Source organism: Pongo abelii, chromosome 6 (genome assembly GCF_028885655.2).
Source record: "Pongo abelii isolate AG06213 chromosome 6, NHGRI_mPonAbe1-v2.0_pri, whole genome shotgun sequence".
Taxonomy (NCBI): domain Eukaryota; kingdom Metazoa; phylum Chordata; class Mammalia; order Primates; family Hominidae; genus Pongo; species Pongo abelii.
Genome location: NC_071991.2, coordinates 68,593,534 through 68,614,277, shown reverse-complemented (window position 1 = coordinate 68,614,277; position 20,744 = coordinate 68,593,534). Strand labels below are relative to the sequence as shown.

Below are 20,744 nucleotides of genomic sequence, written 5' to 3'. Positions count from 1 at the left end.
TTTTGCCCCCAAATGCCATATTATCTATCTACTTACCTTTCTGTCTCTGCAGGTTTGAACATTCTTAATAGTTTATTACTGAGTAACCACTTTCTATAGGATACATCGGAAACTTATGGTTATACCTCTCTTTCTAATAGCCTTGAGGAAATGAAAGGATGTTTCATGCTAAAATTGTAATCATCCTTGGTGATGTGTTAAAGGGTGTTTGGGATGCATTAGATTGAAGGATTAAGCTCTGTCTTGTGACATGTGGGGTGTATATTGAGTGCTTGTAAGATTATGGAAATAACTGTGATAGCCCATTTACAAAACAGTTTTGACAGGATGTTCACATATATCATAGTTTAGATAAATACATCCTTGAAAGTGTTCAGTTCTATTTTGAATCACTCTGCCTATTTATAATGTTATGCAATAACATTACTTTTTGCATTTATCAGAAGTTACAGAAAAAGAAAGAAGATCAATGATTACCATTTTTAACCATAAAAAGGCTCATATCGTTCAATCAATAGCATTCAGAGGAAAAGTAGATGCTTCATGGGATCCTAAATCACCATTTAAGCAAAAACCAGCCCAGAGAATACCTTCAGGTATTTTGTAAAAAAAAAAACAAATTTAATGAAATTAAAACTCCTCAAACTTTTGGGTAATTTGATTGTAATAATAACAACTACAATTTACAATAAACTTAAGTATCTGTATAATGGAATAATTTCTAATATATTTGCTAACTTTATAATACTTTTAGTCCAGTTAAAGTACGTATGCAATTTTCATCCTCACTCATGCATGTGAAATTAAATGGGGTGCTGTGATAATAATGAGATAATACATTGAAGCCTCTATCCCAGTATCTAACACAGTATAAAGGGCTCAATAAATAACCCATTGTTATTTTTATTACCACTAACGTGGATGATTTTACCAATTAAGGTTATATAATTTTTGATAATATAGAAAAAATATGAAGAAGAAATAAAGATCATCTGCAATTCTGCCATCCAGAAATAAGCACTGGTAATATTTTGATTATACTCACATACAAGGTCATTATATGCAAGTATAATGTGAATATTTTCAGGATGTTTCATTTGTAGGAATTTAATTTCGTTATTTGTAACAGAAATGTAAAAAAAAATAGGGTTTTAGTTTTCTCAGACAGCAAAGAATACAAAGATAGAGTATCTAAGTTTAGCGTAAAGTTCTATGATGTTGTCAGTGTTCAAGGATATATCTGTCTTTTGTTCTGCTACTCTTAGTGTGCTTTATGATTATAAGGTGGCTGGTATACCACCAAGCCTCACATCTCCATTCCAGGAAGGAAGAGAGGGTGGATGAGAAAAGGTGCAAAGGTAAAATCCTTTTCTTTATGACACTTTGCCAAAGAGACAACATACATTTTTTAAAAACCAAACCAATTATCTAGAAATAAAGGGGAAATTGAATTGAAAAATAGTTTGGAAGAAATTACCCAGAATGCTACATGGAGAAAGAAAGCAACAGAAGATATGAATTAGATATTGAGAAAAGGAGAGACATTAGAAAGAGAAGGTCCAATATAACTTTAGTAATAGTTCCTGAAAAACAAATTATAGATAGAAATTGAGCAGAAGGTAATGTTTAAAGTGATAATGGCTGGAAATTTTCCCAAACTGATAAATAAATTCTTAGATTGACCAGACAATTACCAGAATTGGCGAAGAATTCTTAGATGCACCAGACAAAATGAATCCAAACACAAAAAAGACACATAACAACAACAACAACAACAAAAGTCTTCACCAAAGGCAAAACCATCTTAAAGCGGTCGGAGAGAAAACCCATATGACCTACAAAAGAATAACACAGAGATTCACAACAGACTCTCCAACTACAATCGTGGAAGTCAGAAAACAGTGATCGAAAGTTTTTAAAATGCTGAGGACAAGTAATGGCCAACCAAGAATTTTATAACCAACTCAATTATTATTCAAGAATGAGCAAAAGGTAAAGGAAAAGAAAAAGAAGAATGAGGACAAAATTAAGACTTCCTTGAACTTTTTATTGTGAAAATTTTCTAACAGAAAAAGTTAAAGAATATTAAAATAAATATTGGTATATGCCCATATATATTTAGCAAGTGTTCATATTCTGCTATATTTACCACCCTCCATATCTGACGCTTTGCCTCTTTATTTAAGGATAGGTGGCCAGGCACGGTGGTTCACACCTGTAATCCCAGCACTTTGGGAGGCCGAGGCGGGCAGATCACCTGAGGTTGGGAGTTTAAGACCAGCCTGACCAACATGAAGAAACCCCATCTCTACTAAAAATACAAAAATTAGCCAGGCGTGGTGGCGCATGCCTGTAATCCCAGCTACTCAGGAAGCTGAGGCAGGAGAATCACTTGAACCTCGGAGGCGGAGGTTGCAGTGAGGCGAGACCGGGCCATTGCACTCTAGCCTGGGCAACAAGAGCGAAACTCCATCTTAAAAAACAAAAAAACAAACAAGGACAGGTCTCCTCAGAAGACCTGTCCTTCCTAAATGAATGACTTACACTTCATTTGGCATTTCCAACTACAATATAAATTGGAAAATCAATGTATTGCTGAAGGATTAAAATGTTTCAGCAGCAGACATCATTACATTTCACTCCTGTCAACCTAAAAAAAGACATCAGAGAAAAATATCTCTTAAGATAATGAATTTATTTGGGAGTAAGCAAAAAGAATTATAACCTGGGATGCACAGCTACGGCAAGCCACAGGTGCACGAGAGGAAGGGAAGGGAAGGAAGCTTTTTATTTGGGAAAAAGTGGCCAGGCATGGTGGCTCACGCCTGTAATCCCAGCACTTTGGGAGGCCGAGGCAGGCAGATCATTTGAGGTCAGGAGTTTGAGACCAGCCTGGACAACATGGCAAAACCCAGTCTCTACTAAAAATGCAAAAAATATCTGGGAGCAGTGATGGCACCTGTAATTCCAGCTACTTGGGAGGCTGAGGCAGGAGAATCGCTTGCACCTGGGAGGTGGAGTTTGCAGCGAGCCGAGATCACGCCATTGCACTCCAGCCTGGGCAACAGAGGGAGATTCCAACTCAAAAAAGAAAAGAAAAAGAAAAGAATTTACATAAGACTCTTGGAAGCACAGTTCATTGATTCCAGAGGCCCAAAGCTACGAGTTCATTGGTGGAGATTCTGTTACTAGGCAAATGTTCTTTTGAGAGGATCTTATCTGAATTGTTGAGTCCTAAAGAATGTATAGTGATAAACCTGGTCATAGAAATGTGTGCATACATGAGAAATGTAGATCATGACAAACATGAGTTGTGTGTAGGACACAAAATAATGTATTGTGGGGGTTATTTTGGAATGCCCTTGAGACAGGTCTTATCAGACATGCAAGCGTGAGGTCTCCTCCTTACTGCCTTCTGGCTCCAATTTGTTTGATTCTGACAAGAGTGATTTCATCCTGGTATCTGCAACTTTCACACTTTTAAATAATTTAGACTGAAAGTTTAAAAATAAGAACATTTTCCTGTTTAACCATAATGCCACTCTGACACCTTAGAAAAAAACTGATTTGTTTATATTATTTAAAATATAACTCAACAAGCATGGTGGCTCATACCTGAAATCCCAGCACTTTGGGAGGGCTAGGCAGGCGGATCACCTGAGGTCAGGAGTTTGAGACCAGCGTGGCCAACATGACAAAACCCCATCTCTACCAAAAAATATAAAACTTAGCTGGGTTTGGTGGCGAGCACCTGTAATCCCAGCTACTCAGGAGGCTGAGGTATGAGAATCGCTTGAACCTAGGAGGTGGAGGTTGCAGTGAGCCGAGATCACACCACTGCACTCCAATAGAATGAGACCCTCTCTCAAAACAAACAAACAAACAAACAAAAAACCCATATTCACATTTTCTCAATTGTTCCAAGAAGGTTTCTACAGTGCTTTTTCAAACCAGAATCTAGTCAAGATTCACAATTAGATTTGTTATGCTCTTCAGTGTCTTTTAATTTAGAATAGATTCCCTGGTTTTTGTTTCTGTTTTTTTTTTTTTTTCCATGACTTTTTGAAGAGACCAGGCCAGTTATACTGTAGAATGCCTCAATTTTAAATTACTTCCTTAAGGTGTCATTCGATTTGTTTCTTTATTCCTAGTATTTCCCATAGAACGAAAGTAACATCCATAGGATATGTTGTAGGTGCAGAGGAGCATAGTGTAAAGCAGTGGCTTTCAGAGTGTAAAACAAAAATGAAATTCTAAGGCCCCTCAATCATCTGAATGACCCCTCCTCTTGGCCAAGAGCATTCCAAGTTAACCTGAAAAATTTGTTCAGGCTGTGAGGGAAGTGGGCTCCGGACATGCCTCCTTATACCCTCCTCCCTTTTGGAATTCAGGAAAAGCCAACCAGCATTAACATAAACACAGATATTAAGTCTGATAAATATTTACAGTTGTGGTGGCCGGCAAGATGGCCGAATAGGAACAGCTCCAGTCGGCAGCTCTGAGCGAGATCAACACAGAAGGCGAGTGATTTCTGCATTTCCAACCGAGGTAACTGGCTTACCTCATTGAGACTGGTTAGACAGTGGGTAGAGCCCACGGAGGGACAGCCAAAGCAGAATGGGGTGTCACCTCACCCAGGAAGTGCAAGGGGTTGGGGAACTCCCTCCCCTATCCAAGCGAAGCCATGAGGGACTGTGCCTTGGGGAACAGAGCTATCCGGCCCAGATACTACACTTTTCCCATGGTCTTCACAACCCTCAGACTAGAACATTCCCTTGGGTGCCTACACCACCAGGGCCCTGGGTTTCAAGCACAAAACTGGGCGGCCATTTGGGCAGACACCGAGTTAGATGCAGGAGGTCTTTTTTCATACCCCAGTGGAACCTGGAATGCCAGAGAGACTGAACTGTTCACTCCCCTGGAAAGGAGGCTGAAGCCAAGGAGCCAAGTGGTCTAGCTCAGCAGATCCCACCCCCACAGAGCCCAGCAAGCCAAGACCCACGGGCTTGAAATTCTCCTTGCCAGCACAACAGTCTGAAGTCGACCTGGGTCGCTCGAGTAGGTGGGTTTCCCTTCACAGTGTAAACAAAGCCGCCAGGAAGTTCAAACTTCAGGGCTAAACCAGGAAGAACTCAAATCCCTGAATAGACCAATAACAAGTTCTGAAATTGAGGCAGTAATTAATAGTCTGCCAACCACAAAAGCCCAGGACCAGACGGATTCACAGCTGAGTTCTACCACAGGTACAAAGAGGAGCTGGTACCATTCCTTCTGGAACTATTTTAAACCATAGAAAAAGAGGAACTCCACCCTAACTCATTTTATGAGGCCAGCATCATCCTGATACCAAAACCTGGCAGAGACACAACAACAAAAAATTCCAGGCCTATATCCCTGACGAACATCAATGCAAAAATCCTCAATAAAATACTGGCAAACTGAATCCAGCAGCACACCAAAAAGCTTATCCACCACGATCAAGTCAGCTTCATCCCTGGGATGCAAGGCTGGTTCAACATATGCAAATCAATAAATCAATAAATGTAATCCATCGCATAAACAGAACCAATGACAAAAACCACATGATTATCTCAATAGATGCAGAAAGGCCTTTGATAAAATTCAACACCCCTTCATGCTAAAAATCCTCAATAAACTAGGCATTGAAGGAACATATATCAAAATAATAAGAGCTATTTATGACAGACCCACAGCCAATATCATACTGAATGGGCAAAAACTGGAAGCATTCCCTTTGAAAACTGGCACAAGACAAGGATGCCCTCTCTCACCACTCCTATTCAACATAGTATTGAAAGTTCTGGCCAGGGCAGTCAGGCAAGAGAAAGAAATAAAGTGTATACAAATAGAAAGAGAGGAAGTCAAACTGTCTCTGTTTGCAGATGACATGATTGCATATTTAGAAAACCCCACTGTCTCAGCCCAAAATCTCCTTAAGCTGATAAACAACTTCAGCAAAGTCTCAGGACACAAAACCAATGTGCAAAAACCACAAGCATTCCTGTATACCAATAATAGACAAACAGAGAGCCAAATCATGAGTGAACTCCCATTCACAATTGCTACAAAGAGAATAAAATACCTAGGAATACAAATTATAAGGGATGTGAACGACCTCTTCAAGGAGAACTATAAACCACTGCTCAAGGAAATAAGAGAAGATACAAACAAATGGAAAAAATTCCATGTTCATGGATAGGAAGAATCAACATTGTGAAAATGGCCATACTGCCCAAAGTAATTTACAGATTCAATGCTATACTCATCAAGCTACCATTGACTTTCTTCACAGAATTGGAAAAAACTACTTTAAAGTTCATATGGAACCAAAAAAGAGCCTGTATAGCCAAGACAATTCTAAGCAAAAAGAACAAAGCTGGAGGCAACACACGACCTGATTTCAAACTATACGACAAGCCTACAGTAACCAAAACAGCATGGTACTTGTACCAAAACAGATATATAGACCAATGTAACAGAACAGAGGCCTCAGAAATAATGCCACACATCTACAACCATCTGATCTTTGACAAACCTGACAAAAACAAGCAATGGGGAAAGGATTCCCTATTTAATAAGTGGTGTTGGGAAAACTGGCTAGCCATATGCAGAAAACTGAAACTGGACCTCTTCCTTACACTTTATACAAAAATTAACTCAAGATGGATTAAAGACTTAAATGTGAGACCTAAAACCATGAAACCCTAAAAGAAAACCTAGGCAATACCATTCAGGACGTAGGCATGGGCAAAGACTTCATGACTAAAACATCAAAAGCAATAGAAACAAAAGCCAATATTGACAAATGGGATCTAATTAAACTAAAGAGCTTCTGCACAGCAAAAGAAACTGTCATCAGAGTGAACAGGCAACCTACAGAATAGGAGAAAATTTTTGCAATCCATCCATCTGACGAAGGGCTAATCTCCGGAATCTACAAGGAACTTAAACAAATTTACAAGAAAAACACAACCTCATCAAAAAGTGAGTGAAGCATATGAACAGGCACTGCTCAAAAGAAAACATTTATGTGGCCAACAAACATATGAAAAAAAGCTCATCATCACTGGTTATTAGAGAAATGCAAATAAAAACAACGAGATACCATCTCACACCAGTTAGAATGGCAATCATTAAAAAGTCAGGAAACAACAGACACTGGAGAGGATATGGAGAAATAGGAATGCTTTTACACTCTTGGGGCAGTGTAAATTAGTTCAACCATTGTGGAAGACATGTGGCGATTCCTCAAGGATCTAGAACCAGAAATACAATTTGACCCAGCAATCCCATCACTGGGTGTATACCCAAAGGATTATAAATCATTCTACTATAAAGACACATGCACACTTATGTTTATTGCAGCACTATTTACAATAGCAGACTTGGAACCAACCCAAATGCCCATCAATGATAGACTGGATAAAGAAAATGTGGCACATATACACCATGGAATACTATGCAGCCATAAAAAAGGATGAGTTCATGTCCTTTGCAGGGACATGGATGAAGGTGGAAACCATCATTCTGAGTAAACTAACACAGGAACAAAAAACCAAACACTGCATGTTCTCACTCATAAGTGGGAGTTGAACAATAAGAACACATGGACACAGGGAGAGGAACATCACACACTGGGGCCTGTTGGGGGCTGGGGGGCTTGGGGAGGGATAGCATTAGGAGAAATACCTAAAGTAACTGACGGGTTGATGGGTGCAGCAAACCATCATGGCACATGTGTACCTATGTAACAAACCTGCACGTTCTGCACATATGTCCTAAAACTTAAGGTATAATAAAATATATATTATATATTTTATACTTGTCTAACTCATCAGGCATGGTGGCTCACGCTTGTAATCCCAGCACTTTGGGAGGCCAAGGCAGGCGGATCATTTGAGGTCAGGAGTTTCAGACCAGCCTGGCCAATATGGTTAAACCCCGTCTCTACTAAAAACACAAACTTAGCCAGGCATGATGGCGGGCACCTGTAATCCCAGCTGCTTGGGAGGCTGAGGCAGGAGAATTGGTTGGACCCGGGAGTTGGAGGTTGCAGTGAGCTGAGATTGCATCACTGCACTTTAGCCTGGGTGACAGAGTAAGACTCTGTCTCAGAAAAAGAAAGAAAAAGAGGGAGGGAGGGAGCAGGCTGTGACCCAACCACCTTGGGCACATGTTCTCAGGATCTCCTGAGGGCTGTGTTGATAGGCCATTGGTCACTCATATTTGGCTCAGAATAAATCCCTTCAAATATTTTACAGAGTTTGACTCTTTTCATCAACAAGGGTATGGTCCCCAATCCAGCAGCATCAATATCACTTAGAAACTTGTTACCAATTCTTGCCCCAAACCAGATTTACTAAACTAGAAACAAGGGTGGGACCCGAGAAGCTGTGTTTTATAAAGCCCTTCAGATGATTCTGATGTACACTCAAGTCAGAGATCAATCAATAGAGAGGTGGCAGTACCAGTGTGGGATTAGACTCCCTTGGGTTTGAATACCAGATCTGCTAATAATTATGTTTTATTTTGGACATTTGCTTTAGATTTCTGATTTTTAAAATAAGTATAATATGTTGCTTTGACTGTTATGCTTGATATGTAAAACATTGAGATACTTGATCTGACACATACCAAGTGTATAATAAGTTGAACTATTGTGTTAATCAGCCACTTCCTTGGTTTATGTAAAAGTCCTTCCTTTTACTTCATGTGAGAGGTGATGGCCCAAATGGAATGTTATTGGAGTAGACCATGCTGTGGTAGGAAAGGAGTCTTTAGATAGAAAGTCTCCCCTCTTAAAAACAGCTAATGCACACAATAACAAACAATGCAAGGTCAGCCCCCACAATCTATTTTTCAGTGCTATAATTATTATTGGTGTGATCCCTACCTTTAGGGATCTACATTTCTTTTGTTTAACCAGATTGCTGAAAGAACTATAATCCTTTTTAAATTCTCTTTACTCCTTTTCATATTGAAACTCCAAAAACAAAATCAGGAGCAGAAAAGATAGGGAGAGTATTTTATTGCATTTGAAACTTTTTCTTCTTAATTAACAGATATGTCGACTAAAGCCTCTAATAATCGATAGGAAAATTATTATAAATCTACTCATTTTCCACAAAAGGCCACTATATCATAACAACTAAAAAGTATTTTTAGCCCAGAGTATGGCTTATTTTAGCATATCTTAATTAAGCAAACATTTGTAATAAAACTAATAAAACACACTATGTAAATTTTTAAAATTTATCCGTATAGTTTTTCAGCTTCTATATTTGTTTTGTTATAAAACTTACCTAATGGTGACATTCTAAAAAATTATTAGAGTAATTCTAAGAGAAATATGAATTAGTTTATTGGAAAGAAACTACACTTAAAAATTTTTATGAGGCAATTGTAAAGCCACATTTTGATTTTATTACCCTTAATCTGAAGTTGAGAAAGAAACCAATTATATTTCTAATATCTTGAGAAGCAAGATCAATTTTAAGTTTTCTTCAAGTCCCATCTATCAGTCTTTATTAAATAAGTATGGTTAAAAGGGTTGCACCAATTTTCATTACTGTCTCTGGGTTGTATTGCATGATAGCCAATATTCTCAGAACCAAAACACTTTGGGCTTCTACCTGGCTTTAAGAAACTGATTTGCAGATTTTTCACCAATTACCTATATCTAAATATAGAAAGACATCAAGGGGTATTTAAAATAAAATACCAACAAGCTTTTAAAATGTCCATTAGTGGTCCAAAAGTGAAGCTGCCAGATTTCCACCATGTTTGCTCAAGACAGAGCTCCAGGTGCTGAGCCCAAGCTGGGATATAGTGTTGCAGAGCCTGGGCCTGGCAGGTGAGGCATGTACTACTTGGGAAGACAGAAGGGTAAGGCCAAAAAGGAAGACCAGGCAGACTATTTAACAAACAGCAATTCACCAAAGAGTGCACCAGTACAGACAAGGCAGGACAGAATCCAGAGAAAACAGATAAGTGAAAGTTGTGAGCTGGGAGATCAACGGCTCAGGAAATCAAGTCTTGAAGACATTTCTGACTTTGGGTAGCTATGACATACCAGGCACACCCAGAAGAGTAAATGCCAACTGCTACCTATGCATGAAGGTTCAGGTAGGTATTAGAGGTCAATGTGAGATCTAGAGATTGTTTGGCATAGGGCTGAGCAATTGAGGGAGTTGTGTACAAGAAGAATTTGTGAAGGCAAAAATCAGCAGTCAACAGAGCTTCCATGTTGCATAACTCCAGTGGACACTCTTTGCACAGAAAACATTTACTGAGGTCCCCCTAGAATTGTGCCATAAAGTAGCCCTGGGCCAAAGAGATAAACTAGAATTACTTTCTAAGGGAGACACCATATACAAAAAGAGATTCCAGAGAGATTGAATATCTAAATGTAAATGAAATCAAAAAGCACTGGAAGAAAATACTTTCATAATCCCAAAGTGAAGGCCAATCAAAGCCTCACACAAAACCCAGAGGCCATCAAAGAGAAATGTTGACAGATTTAACTACATAAAAATGAAAAACAATTACATGTATCCCATAAATATGTACAACTAGTATGTATCCATAATAATTAAAAATAAGCATCATATAGGAAGAAAATTAAAATGCAAGATTGGAGGAAGTCTTTATAACATATATAATAGGCAAAAGTTAACACCCATAATTTCTAAAGGACATCTCTAAGTCAATTTAAAAATCTCAGTAGAAAACAAAATAAATGACATGGACAAGACATATATAGAAAGAAAGAAATGTAAATAATGATCAGCTTCACTAATGATCAAATAAGTGGAAATCAAAACAATGACATACCATTTTCATCCAACAAGTAGGTGGAAGTTTTAAAGGGTTGTTAAAGATGAGGGGGGAACAAGCACAATTCATGTTATTGAGGGGAATGTAAACTCGTTCAACTCTCTTGGATGACCATATGGCAGTGTCCACCAACATATAAAATGTGCAAACCATTTGACACAGCGACTAAATTTGATCTCTCCCCTACAGAAGTGCTTACACATATGGACAAAGAAAAAATATATAGGTATAAGACTGCATGTTGCAACATTTTTTGTAATAGCAAAAGTAGTAGAAACAATTTAAATGGTCATTCATAGGAGAATGTTAAATAGACTATGGCACATTTGTATAATACAAAGTATTCCATTATAGAATTAATCCATAATATATTTGGAGGTATTAAAAACACCTTGGCAAGGCGGGCAGATCACCTGATGTCAGAAGTTTGAGACCAGCCTGGCTAACATGGTGAAACCCCGTCTCTATTAAAAAAAATTAGCCGGGCGTGGTAGCAGGCGCCTGTAATCCCAGCTACTCAGGAGGCTAAGGCAGGAGAATTGCTTGAACCCCGGAGGCAGAGGTTGCAGTGAGGCAGAGGTTGCAGTGAGCCGAGATCGTGCCACTGCACTCCAGCCTGGGCAACAGAGTGAGACTCCATCTCAAACAAAAACAAAAACGAAAACAAAAAACAAAACCACACACATTGAAAAAATAGTATACTATGAGTATACTATGAGTAATAACAAAATTAGAATTTTGTCAACAAACAAATCTCTATGTATATGCACATGTATATGTATGAGTATATGTGTGACATATAGGCTGGAAACATACATACAAAACTTTTAATAGTGATACTTAATAGTAATAAGAGGAAGTGGAAATTTCCCTTTTACTCACTATTTTCTTTATTGTTTATATTCATTGTAAGTAAAGTATGTGCTTTTTGTAATTAAAAATGTAGAAGAGAACAGGGAAATCCTGTCATTTTTTGACAATATGGATGACACTGGAGAGCGTTATACTAAATGAAATAAGACAGACACAGAAGAACAAATACTGCATGATCTCACTTATATATGGAATCTAAAATAGTCAAACTCATAGAAGCAGAGAGTAGAATGGTGGTTGCCAGGTGCTGTGGGGAAGGGGAAATGGGGAGATGTTAGTCAAAAGGTACAAAGTTTAAATTATATTACACAAATGAATAAATTCTAAAGATCTTATATGATGTGACTATAGTTAGCCGTATTGTATACTTGAAGTTTACTAAGAGAGTAGATCTCAAGTGTTCTCACCACGTATACACAAAAAATGGCAACTGTCTGGCTGATGAATATGTTAATTAGATTGAGTGTGGTGATTATTTCACAATGAATACGTATATTAAAACATCAAGTCGTACACCTTAAATAGATACAGTTTTTATTTGTCAATTATACCACTAAAGCTGGGAGGAAAATGTAGAAAAAGAAAGAGCCTAGGATGATCAGAAACTCACAAGAGACTTTCGTTAGCCACTTGTGAAGGGAATAATGCTATGAATTCAAAGGCAGAGAGGCTTTGTGGTCGCTGCTGCTTGTGGAATGGCAAGAGCTGATACTGTGGGCTTCACTGGCACAACAGGTGCTAGTAAAATCCATCTCTGTACGGGCCCTAGGCTTTCTGGAGGGAAATCAACAAAGCAGTGACAGTCGCTGGAAGACACCGTAAGAAATCCAGGTTTTGAGGACTAGTCTTGGAGCTTCAAAGCTAGGAAGATCTAGATTCTTGTGATCTAGTATTTGTTTATTCCGTTTCTTTAAAGTTAATGCTAAGAATCCAAATGGTTGAAATGTTCCTAAATATTTCTCCTCATTTGGACTGTTAGTCCATTTATAGATGCATGCGCCTTTCAGAAGAAAAGGGATAGGTTTCTGCATATCAGCCTCAATATCTTAATTATAAAAATTCCCACTTGGATTCCATTGGTACATTATAAATTGACTAAGCTTTCTGTTCTCAGGGTTTTGAGATTTGTATTGTATTAAAAAAATTTGCCCCAAAACCTAAGGCAAAACCCACTATATCTAAGAGAAAGTTTTGCTTTGGAGTTAGATAAAAAGGCATTTTTGACAGATTGAACTATTTGTGTAAAGGATAACTTGAAAACAGAAAGCCCTGCTTTATACTTTTCCTTTATAGCATTGTTCCACTGTTTTTAAATGCTGGATAAATATTTGAAAATACTAACTGTAAAATGTATTTTTTTTTTAGATTTTGCATTTGCAAATAATGTAGACAAGTAAGTAATTTTATCTATACTTTTATTATCATATTATTTCATAATTGTGTTGTCCCTTTAAATCATCTCCATTTCCTAAAATAGATTTCAATGAATTAAAAAATGACTCACTCTTCAATAGATGAGAAAAATTGCTAGGTCTTTCTGTGATAAATGAGTTCAAGCTCTGTATTCATATTGACATATTTGGGCTTTTAATATTACTATCAAAATCCCAAATAAGTAAAAAGATAATTTGATGCTTAAAAAAATAAAAAGCCGAGCTCAGTGGCTCATGCCTGTAATCCCTGCACTTTGGGAGGCCAAGGTGGGTGGATCACCTCAGGTCAGGAGTTCGAGACCAGCCTTGCCAACATGGTGAAAACCCGCCTCTACTAAAAATACAAAATATTGTCCGGGCATGGTGGCAGGCGCCTATAATCCCAGCTACTCAGGAGACTGAGGCAGAAGAATCTCTTGAACCCAGGAGGCAGAAGTTGTAGTGAGCCTAAATCACGCCACTGCACTCCAGCCTGGGCGACAGAGTGAGACTCTGTTTCAAAAAAAAAAAAAAAAAAAAAAAAAAAAAAAAAAACCTTAACTATTAGCTATTCTGAAAGTGGGGCTTTACATTCCTTGTTTAGCTATTCTCTAAATATGTTCAGTCACAGCAGTTATCATGTAGATTAACATTTTATATTCATTGGAATTTACATTTCCAAAAGCAAGCACCTCACTAATACTATGGAAGACTTTTCAAATTGATGAGTACTGATGAATTTAGAGTCATCATTCTTTTTTTATTTTTTCACTTAAGATGTTTTTCTTTGGATACAGTATTGAATATTATCTCCATGTAGATTTATAAAATATGGCATAATGTAGAAAAAAACTTAGCAATACAATGAACTTACAATAATAATATGCATATATCTATAAATATTTTAACCATCTCATTTAACATGACTGCATGAGTATGTGAGACCTAAACTGTAACAGTTGATCCCCAAATATATTCAGATACTTTATTTATAAAATAAACAAAATATACAATAAAAATAGTGTCACTTAGCCTGAAAGTCATTTGTCAGTGGAGCCCGCAAATTATTTGTTAGTGGTACTATATTACAAATAACACAGAAAAACATGGCAATTCATTTGAACAAAAATTTCATTTTGGAAAATTTTAATTTTTGATTGCTTTTTTTCTGACATAATTGCTTTTTTTGCAGAACCGTGTTTGATGACCCAGAAGATGCTGTTTTTGTGAGGTCCATGAAGAGATCAGTGATGACTTTTTCATCTATGAACTGGGACACAGTTCCAACACGAGAGGAAAGATACCTTGAAGAGGAAGGAACAGAACCAGCTCAAATGCTCACAGTTACACTGAGATAAGCCCTGGTATTTCTAGAAATCTTAGTGGTTTTCAGTTGTATATTAAACTTCCCTGTGACTTAGCATATGACATACTTACGATGATATTATTTGAGATATTTAAATGTAAACAGAAACATCAATAATGAAAAATAATTCCTACGTTTTAGATTTTTAAATGTAAAGTTGTTTAAGTAAAATTGTATACAGAAATGTATAAAATTCATAAGTGTTCAGTTCAATGAATTTTCAAAAATTGAACATGTTTATGTAACTGGCATGCTAGATCAAGAAATAGAACATTGTCTGGACTCTGAAAGCTCCCTGCTTCCTGCACCAGTCACTACTCACCCTTCCAAAGTAACCATTGTCCTGATTTCTAGACAATAAATTAACCATGTCTGATTTCAAAAGGCATATAAATGGAATCATAGAAGATGAATATTTTGTGTCTGGCTTTTTTCACTTGACGTTGTAAGATTCATCCATGTTGTTGCTAGAAGCAATGATTCTATCATTCTTACTGCTATATAATATTTCATTGTAAGACTATAACACAATTAATTTATCTAGGGTACTATTTTTGACTCTCATCCCTGGAAATATTTGCCAGTTCTGGCTAACGGTCTGGCTTTGGTGTAGCCAGAAACTTGCTCCTCAGGGAAAAAAAAAAATCCAAATGCTTTTAGCAGTTGCCTAGTACTGAGTGACAAAAGTGGACATTGAAGGTAACTCAAATTCATTACTGGTTTTCCCTAAGGAGATAGATAAAAGGCTTACAAAGGGTAGAGTGACATCTCCCTCTAGCTGATGGTGCTTGGGAAACACAGACACACTGTAGAAGTGGACTGGCATCAAAATAGGCAGGAGATGAAGGCCTAGAAGGAGAATCTACAGCCTCTATTCACCTGTGGGCACTTATCATTCTTTGCACGGCCAGAGTCTAAAAATTCAGATATGTTCCCTGGAAAAAGGTTGCAGCTAGAATAAAGAAAAAGCAAAGATTTGACCATTCATGTAGGTGAGTGGCTGGTATCATGACAAAAGTAGTTGTGTGTGGCTTCCAAGATTAGGTGATAGAAAGAATTGAGGCATTCCCTTGCTCGGGCTTGGGCGATAATCCAAAAGACAAAAGACATAGTCCCAAAAATGTAATTCTGGAAAAAATAATTTTAAAAAAAATTAAAAGACATTTGTTTACATTTTTTAAAATGGATTTGTTTGAGAAACATTATATCTACAGAACATTTTATAGGCCACTTTATACAATAAAATAGGCAATAATGACATATACATTTTTGCAAGCATAAGCACTCAGGTATACTAATGACAGTTGCACAGGTATAACAGTTATGAGTCGACAAACCATATTCATAAAGACATAGGTCAAAAAGCAAAATGTATATCACAAATGCAGACATACAAAAAGGACATCCATTCATTTATTGAGGAAGTTTCAATGTTTTCATGCACACACACACAAAGCTTACACACAAAATCAGTGTTGCAATAATGTACTTTTGTGAAGTCAGATTTGTGAAAAATGTATAAAACAAATTATAACTCTAAGTCTTGACATAATTCCCGTATTGGAAATGGAGGTATAAGTTAGCACATTACAAAAAGTAATGCTCACAATTTAAAATCGTGGACAAAAAACTAAAAAGACAATTGTACATATGAAAAAGTATATTATGGGAATAAGTTATAAGCTATTGGGATGAAGTAGGCCATAAGAGTTGGCTGACTTTCACAATTATTTAAAATTTTATTTATTTATTCATTTTTAATATTTTTATGTAATAAAAAGTAAAAGTTCTTGTCCAGTCATCCTCATGGGGCATCTGTCTGTCTCTCACACAGGTCACTCAAGTTAATGGGAAATAAAGAACAGGGGGCCTAAGTCTCAGGTTATAAATAATAGAAAATAAAAGATCTTCTGTGTCCAGAAGGGAAATAGATGAGAGGATGGGAGGGCAATACTGGGTGGGGACAGGCAGGGGCAGAGCAGGAACCCCCCCCCCACTGGACCCTGGCACTGCCCTCTGTGAGGCCCCTCCTATTCAAGGTGCTTGGCAGGAATTCCCCATCTCCCCTGGGGAAAGGGGGGATGGGAAGCTGGGAGTAGTCCGAGCTGCTGGGGGAAGAGACATAGATCACTCTTCCCTCCACTCATGGAGGTCTCAGATCGGGGCTAGGAAAATCTTCAGGTCCCCGGTGGGGTGGAAGGGGAGCTGCTGGGAGGGATAAGATTGAACTCTACCAGTAAGTCAGGAGACAGTCGGGGTCACTGAGAGCTTGGAGGTGTCCAATGTAGGGGTAGGGTGAGGATGTGGAGGCTGAGAATGCAGGTACCCCACTCTGGGCACTGCGCTTTGCGCGGGGAGGGCCCATGACTCTGGGGTGGGTGCAGCAGCATCACCTGGAGCGAGTGGGGAGCCCCAGGGTGAGGGGGTGGGGCTGCTGTGATTCCGGTTTGGACGTGGGCCTGGGGAACATGGGCCACGTTGGTGAAGCCGTGGGGCAGCTGCTGGTGGTGGATGGCATACACAGTGGCTGGCTGGGGGAAACCGCTCTGAGGGGACTGGGCAGAAGGTCTCGGTGGCAGAGAGGGCAGCATGCCTGTCAGGGCCCCTGGGTGGTACAGATTCTGCTGTGGCTGTCCACTGTCCAGGTGTGGAGCCACCCCCGCCTGATGCTGGACAGGACTGGGGGTTGCAGGCTGGTTCCCAGCAGGCGTGATAGCCTGCTGCGGCTGGTGGGCATGAAGCTGTGTGGCACAGTGTGGGTAAGCCTGGTGAACAGTGACATAAAGGGCTTGGGGGGTGGGCTGCTCCGCAGAAGGGTACTGAGGGGTGGAGGATGACATGATGACCTGGGGATGGCTGCCCGACGTCAGCATGCGTGGGTTGCTTTGAAGCATGGGGGCAAACACCGGCTGTGAGGGATAGTGGGCCACGGGCTGCATCATGGCAGGTGGGCCTGGGAGCTGCTGAGGGTTGTAGGGGATGTAGGAAGAACAGGGCATGGCAGCCACCAGAGGTGGGCCGGCAGCCACCGCAGTGGGGCTGAGGGAGCAGGGAGCAGGGAGCAGGGAGCAGAGCTGTGGGAGCAGGGAGCCTTTTGCTCCCCAGTACTTGCCCTGCTGCCCAGACATTGAATTGGATACAGGATACAGATACATCTGAGGTGCCTGCACAGCTGGTCCCATGTGGATCTGAGGTGTGTAGGAGATGTACTGGGGGCTGTATAGCCCACTCTGGCCTGCCATCAGCACTGGGATGGAGGGAGTTGAATGAGTCTGAGGCCCTGGAGAAGTTGGGGTACTGGTGGATTTATTCACAGACAGCAGAGGCTTTGTGGGATTGAACTCCTTGGTATTGGTGTTCAACATTGATTTCTTGTTCAGCAATAGGGCCCTCATCCTTGTCTTCTCCTTTGATGAGGCCAAAGCGGAGGCTGCCTGTTTGGCTTGGGCAAGGTGGTGGGGGTGGCTCTGGCCCCTCGGTGCCTCCTGCTGGTGCCAGGGGTGGTTTGTCCTCCTTATCCGATACAGACTCTGTCTTGGAGGAGACGGTGGACCCCATGGGCTCTGAAGTCAACAGACCATCATCCTCCTTCTCCTTTCCTTTGGCCTCCTCCTTTAAGGTCCAGGGAGGAAAAGGATCCAGGCAGTTCTCAGGGGAACTACCGGGCTGAAGCTTAAACTGGGCCCCACACTTTTTCAGTTCTTCCAGTTGGAATAGTTTCTGTTCATTCTGAAGACCAGGGACTTTCCCAGCTATCTGAGCCAGCTACTGGGGCTCCAGGGTTCTCCCAGGTTCCTTGATAGAGAGTTCTTTTACATCTGTGGGGGCCAGGGAGATCTTTGGAGAAGCTGAGGAAATGGAGCCCATTCCAGGATCTGAGACCGATGAGGTCACAGGGATGGAGGCTGAAGAGGTTGGCACTGCCAAGCCGATGGGAGGCTCAGGACAGGAAGGTGAGATTGGGGTAGGGGCAGCAGACTTGGGAGAACTCGGGGGATACATCCAGCCCACTGCAGGAGGAGGAACAGAAGTTTCTCCGGAAGACCTATTATTGGGCGAAGACAGAGTCTTGGCACCTCTGAGAGGCCTCTGTGCCTTTGGGGACATGTAGGAAGGGCCTCCATTGATACCACGGGCCTCAGAACCTGGGTCAGGATTGCTATTGTCCAGATGGTGAGGGCCACGAGGTGGCAAATTGCTAAGGCCAGGCCGACTGCCCAGAGGGCTGCTGCGTCAAACTCCTCCCCAGGGACCTTCCTGGACTCTTCGAGGCAGAGGGATGATATACTTCCCCTTCCTGGATGCCAAGCTGGGGCTCTCCCGCCCCGAGCCCTGCCGCTGGACCGCCCTGTGCTTCTCCTCTTCAGTGCGCCCATTGTCCCTCTCCATGGCGATCCGCAGGTGGTACTGCGGACTTGATTCAATCTCTGGAGCTAACTGGGCCGCACGCAGCTCTCACAGCTGAAACTCTTCCGAGTTGTCCTTTTCTAAGGGCACCGTATAAGGAGAAAGACTGCTGTCATAGGTGGTCTTCACACCGTAGTTCTCCTCATCGAACTTGAACATTTCATTGGGGTCCCATCCATTGGACATGTCGGACTCGAGGTGGTAGTTGTCGCTGTTGCTGTCACCCCGCTCCCAGCGCTGAAGCACCTTCTCTTTGTGTTCCCCATTCCCTTGGAGTTCATGGCGATGGCTGAATCGGTGAACTTGTCTTTAGTAGTGTAGTTCAAGTCAGCATTTCGGAAGTGAACAAGCATGACATCACTTGGCTTAAACACCATCGTGTCTACAACGTTCTCCCGACGAGGGCCACCTGCTGGCTCAGATGCTTTCTGGTGTACAATATCCTCTGCTAGTTCAAAATTTGAGCTCAGCGTCTTGAAGATACCCTCATAGGTGGTGCCATTTTTCACCTTTACATCACAAGTGGAGCCCACAACAGCTGTAAGGAAATGCAGCATTCTGGAATTGTTGTAGACGCCTTCAAACACAGGTGACTGTGGGGGTCCCTTTCCTGTGCTCTGTCCCCTGGCGCTGCCGATGGCAGCGGCTCCCAGCATCTCCTGGTGTTGCTACTGTGGTGGCGGCTGCGTCGTCAAGATGCTGTCGGCTCCCCAACCGAGCCAGCTCCCCGCAGCCGAAGGCCCCAGACAGGCGGAGGAGGCTGCAGGAGGCCCCGGTGGAGCTGCGGCGGAGGCATGGCCTGTTGCGCAGGCGGCGGCTACTGGGGCTTGGACAGCTGTTGTGGCGGCTGAGGCTTCAACATGATAGCAGCGTCTGGAAGAGGAATTAAAAGGAAGGGAGGGAGAGAGGGGGCCGGGGCTGGGGCCCCACGGGAGAACATGGGAAGCGAGGGGGATCGGGAAGCCAGGCCTGCCATTGGCAGGCGGGGGGAGCCCCGACGTGTCGGGGGGTGGAGAGAACCCCTATTCTTAATTATATTTTGAAATGTTGATGCAGGATTTTTTTGCTCCTTAGTTCAGCTAAATCCAGGTTCTTGACTCACAACCAGGAAAAATTAGGCATGCAGACATGTTGAAAGGTGAGGAGGCCAGAATTTATTAAGTGAAAGGAAAGTTTTGAACAAAGAGGGCTCATGCACGCAGGTTTCCACCTCACAAATTGAATGCCAGGCCACAACACATGAGTTGAAGAGGTCAGGCTCCTCCCACGCGTAAGGCGCGAATTCCTGGTGGCTCCACCCTATTCCGCCAGTGCATTTGGGCCTCCAGTCCCTTGTGGGCATGCCCAGGCAAGACCCTGTGCAGGTTCCCTTATCTGCACAAAAACATCTGGCATAAATACTTGGGAGCAGAGATTCTCCAGGGACCCTTCCTTATCTGCATAGGCATTTGTCTGCCTCCGACATCTATCAGTATTGCATCTTGATGAATAGCTGTTTTTTTTTTTTTAGGCCTGGCTCTCCTTGTAGAATACGTTTCCATTCATTCTTTTTTTTTTTTTATATTTTTATCTTTGTCTTTATTTTTTAATCTTTTCCCTTTTACAAGAGATGATCATTTGACAAGCAAATGCTAGATTTGAAAGGGAAATTTCCAAGGATTATCCTTGTTAGGACAGATTTCTCCTACATAGAACAGCTATGTAGCAATAGCAAAAAAAAAAAAAAAAGTCCGGAGACCAGCCTGAGCAACAGCATGGGAAGGGTGAGCCCAATTCTTAAAAAAAATAAAATCCGGGCAGGGTGGGTGGCCCAGGATTCACATCCAGCC

General features: G+C 41.0%; 1 protein-coding gene and 1 pseudogene across 1 annotated transcript in view; one reads left to right on the top strand and one right to left on the bottom strand.

The window, feature by feature from the left end:
• Positions 1-14,565, top strand: part of LRRC72 (leucine rich repeat containing 72) — a 53,658-nt gene extending 39,093 nt beyond the window's left edge. The window contains 3 exon segments of the mRNA XM_003777090.4: positions 444-596; positions 13,096-13,123; positions 14,335-14,565. Coding sequence (XP_003777138.1) covers positions 444-596; positions 13,096-13,123; positions 14,335-14,500 — 347 coding nt within the window. The 3' untranslated portion in view covers positions 14,501-14,565.
• Positions 14,566-16,738: 2,173 nt separating this feature from the next.
• On the bottom strand, positions 16,739-19,777 carry LOC100438011 (ataxin-2-like protein; annotated as a pseudogene).
• Positions 19,778-20,744: the final 967 nt, after the last annotated feature.